This window comes from Bubalus kerabau, chromosome 1, assembly GCF_029407905.1.
Source record: "Bubalus kerabau isolate K-KA32 ecotype Philippines breed swamp buffalo chromosome 1, PCC_UOA_SB_1v2, whole genome shotgun sequence".
NCBI lineage: Eukaryota > Metazoa > Chordata > Mammalia > Artiodactyla > Bovidae > Bubalus > Bubalus kerabau.
This window is the reverse complement of record NC_073624.1, coordinates 90,394,956-90,398,158: the sequence shown is the minus strand read 5'-3', so window position 1 is coordinate 90,398,158 and position 3,203 is coordinate 90,394,956. Positions and strand designations below refer to the sequence as shown.

Here is a 3,203-nt window from a genome sequence, read left to right as displayed (position 1 = left end):
GGAAGATCCCCTGGAGAAGGAAATGGCAACCCACTCCAGTATTCTTGCCTGGAGAATCCCATGGATGGAGGAGCCCGGTGGGCTACAGTCCATGGGGTCGCAAAGAGTCTGACTTCACTTTCACTTCACTTTGTGATGTGTCACTCTGCCAGAGATCCCAGGCAATCCCTCCTGAACAATGCCCCCTCCCTACCCCTCCCATGAAACAGGTGTCATGCCTACCATTCCAGGACTCCACTTTGGAAATCATCTCCTGGGAACCAGGTGCTCCACTGAAACGTCTCCTGCACATCTGGAGTTCTGGCTACTAAAAAAGCCTTGTTTGGGAATCTCAACGTGTACCCTCTCCTTCCTCAGTCCAGCTTGAGGTCAAAGTCCAGGATGGAAGTGACAGCAGGTAAAGATGGCAATGCATATCCCAGTCAGGGCAGGGACAGTCAACTCTTTGGAACCAGAGGCAAGAAGAGAGGAGGGAAGGCATGATCCCTGTAGTTCCCACTAAGCCTGTGTCCATGCAGTGGGTCCAGAAGCCCCACCCTGCCATTGCCCTAGTACCAGTCAGCAAGGAGGGGAGATGACGCCTCTTTATTAAGGTTAACACCAAGGAAAGCATTGAGAAGGAATACACAGAGGAAGAGGAAGGGCACACAAAGTCACCACTTGAGGAGGTGGGAGGGAGGCATATCAGTTAGGAACCCCAGGACAGCCACATGCTTCATGCCCTGGTTGTGGGGGAAAAGAGGAGAGGAGAGGGGAAAGCATCATGAGAGCCTGGGGCTCACAGAAGGTCTGAAGCCCCCTGAACCTAACACCAGAGCCACAAGCCCTGCCCCTCAGGGCTCACACACTACTACACAGGTCAACACACATAATGCACACAAGACATTATGGAGGCAACACCGAGAGTCAGCGGGCAGGGAAGTATTGACAGGAAAAGGAACTGAAGTTAAGCAGGTATAGCCAGGAGAGAGACAGTTTTCAGCTGCGGCCCCCAAGAGTCCCTCAAATGCCCCCGAAATCTGGGCTGTTGCTGAGCACCCCCACCCCCCAAGTCTCTGCCTGTGAACTGGGCTCTTTGTTCTCTAAGCCCCAGTGAGTGGATAAAGCAATCCCAGATGAAGTCAGTGACAAGGCAGGATCCGCTCTGCATGCAAAATCCTAGAGGTTGAGCTATAATGTCTTCATGCACATTCAGAGCCAGCTCCTCCCAGCCCAGGGGCCCTCGGAACCCCATTCACCCAGATTCCTAGGGCTGCAGTTCCCTCCTCAAGCTTCTTTTACCAATCAGCAGCCGCAGAGGTCTGTGAGGGGGAGAGGCTTCTGCAGAACGCTGAATAGCTTGAATTTCATCAGAAGGGTAAATTTTCTGTTGCCAGAACAGAATACCCCCAATTCCTTAATTTCTAGGTAAATCGTTAGAGATTATTTGCCATAGTCCTAGATAAGTCCTTTTTCAGAATAGAAAAAGCAGAATTTTATTTACACAAGTCAGGGGTTCTCCTGTTGGCTGGGGCGGGGGAAAGGGCAGGGTAGGGGATTGGATGGGAATCCAGAGGTGGGCGCTTCCTCTCCCGGAACCTCACCTTTCCGCAGTTTGCTGCTACTTGCTTGATGAGGCAGAAAGAATTCTTGATGCTCCCAAAGTCCTTCACCCTATAAATGCTTCCTCAAGGAAGTCTCTTCTGCCTGACCCACAAGAGCAGCGGTCGGAGTGAAGCAAGCTGCATCACGCCGTTCAGTCCCCTTATGCACTCGGAAACCCAAAGTCAGCCCGGGAAAGTAGTGCCCCCTCGGAGTCCCCTCACAGAGAGGCCTCGCCCTCCAGCTGCAGCAGGGTAATGTCGGGCAGATCGAGGGGCTCCACAAGTGGCCCGTCCCCCTCCAGGAGGCCAGCACAGGGGCTCTCCGGGAGCTCACAGTGACTAGTGGGTGTGGCGGAGCTGGGCATCTCCTTTTCGTCTTCATCGTCGTCCTCCTCGTCCTCTGGATCGCGACCCAGCAAACCGCTGTCCCCGATCCCAGGCGAAGGGGTCTCCGGATCTCGGCGGGCGCCCGGGAAGTTCCCCTTGCTGCTGACCACGCCCAGGCCACCCTGGCGGGGCGCGGTGGTCATAATCTGGCACATGGAGACGATGGCTCGCTGGTTGGCGCACACGTCATCCGAGAGTACCTGGATGTGCGAGGCCTGCTCGTCTAGGGCCCCCCGCATGGCCCTCACGTCCTCAAACAGGGCCTGCAGCTGGGCCTTCAGGTGCTCCATCAGTTCCTTCATGCCGCCGTTGTACTCCCCGGAGATCACGTCCCCCACGGCCGGCACGGTGGACACCTCCAGAGGGGCCGGCATATCGCCGCCGTCCTTGGTCATGATCTCCAGCAGACCTTCCTCCATTGAATGGCAGAAGCGGGCGGTGGCGGCTCGGGGTCCGGTCCAGCCCGGCCTCGGGGTGGGGGAAGGTACGGGGATGGGGAGAGGTGCCCGGAGAGGGTGGGAGGAGCCGAGGGAAGAGGAGGCTCCAGACAGGGGTGGAGAGGTGAGTCCCGGGCGGGGGGTGCCGGCAGAATCTGGGGAGGCCGGGAAGAGACGGCGGAACAAGGACCGGGCTACAGTCCCAGGGCCGGCGTCTCTCCGGCTCGCCCCGGGGCGAAAGCGCCCTGCCCTTTCTAGACTCCTGAATTGCACCCGTGTCAGCGCCGCCCTCTGGGCGTCAAGAGCGTCAAGGGCCCGCCGGTTCTCTGGGTCACAGGAGCGCTCGCACAGGGGCCCAGGTTGAGGCCGAGGCGAGCGGGTCGACCTCGGGACTCCCCTTGGCCGTTAACGGGCAGCACCCGCGAGTGTGGTTGGAAGTGACAGGGGCGGGTCTCCCAGCGGCGCCGCGGATGCTCCTCTGTTTCCAAGGCGACGCACTGCACGTAAAAGACGTGTGTCTCCATGGCAACCAGGAAGTGGAGCAGAAAAGGGAGGACTGCTGGGAAGCTGCAGTGGGGCTCTGGATTCTGAGCTAGCGGGTGGAGCGGGAGGGGAGGGTAGGCTGCAGTGGCCTCAGCTGAGGCTGAAAGAGCGTGTGGCAGCAATGTTTAATAGGGAAGCATGAGAGAGCAGTTTGCTGCATAAATCCCCATGTCGGGGAGACATCGTCCCTCCCCTAGTCTGGGTAGTAGACACCGAGCGAGACTACCTTGGAAGATTTTCACCTGCCCGCAAT

The 3,203-nt window shown here is 58.1% G+C and overlaps 1 protein-coding gene across 1 annotated transcript; it reads right to left on the bottom strand.

Annotated features, from left to right (window-relative positions):
• Nucleotides 1-1,449: 1,449 nt before the first annotated feature.
• CCDC184 (coiled-coil domain containing 184) lies at nt 1,450-2,934 on the bottom strand. The gene has a single exon (XM_055582178.1). It carries the CDS (start codon nt 2,387-2,389, stop codon nt 1,802-1,804), a length of 588 nt encoding a protein of 195 aa, XP_055438153.1. The 5' UTR covers nt 2,390-2,934; the 3' UTR covers nt 1,450-1,801.
• Between the last annotated feature and the right edge of the window lie 269 nt (nt 2,935-3,203).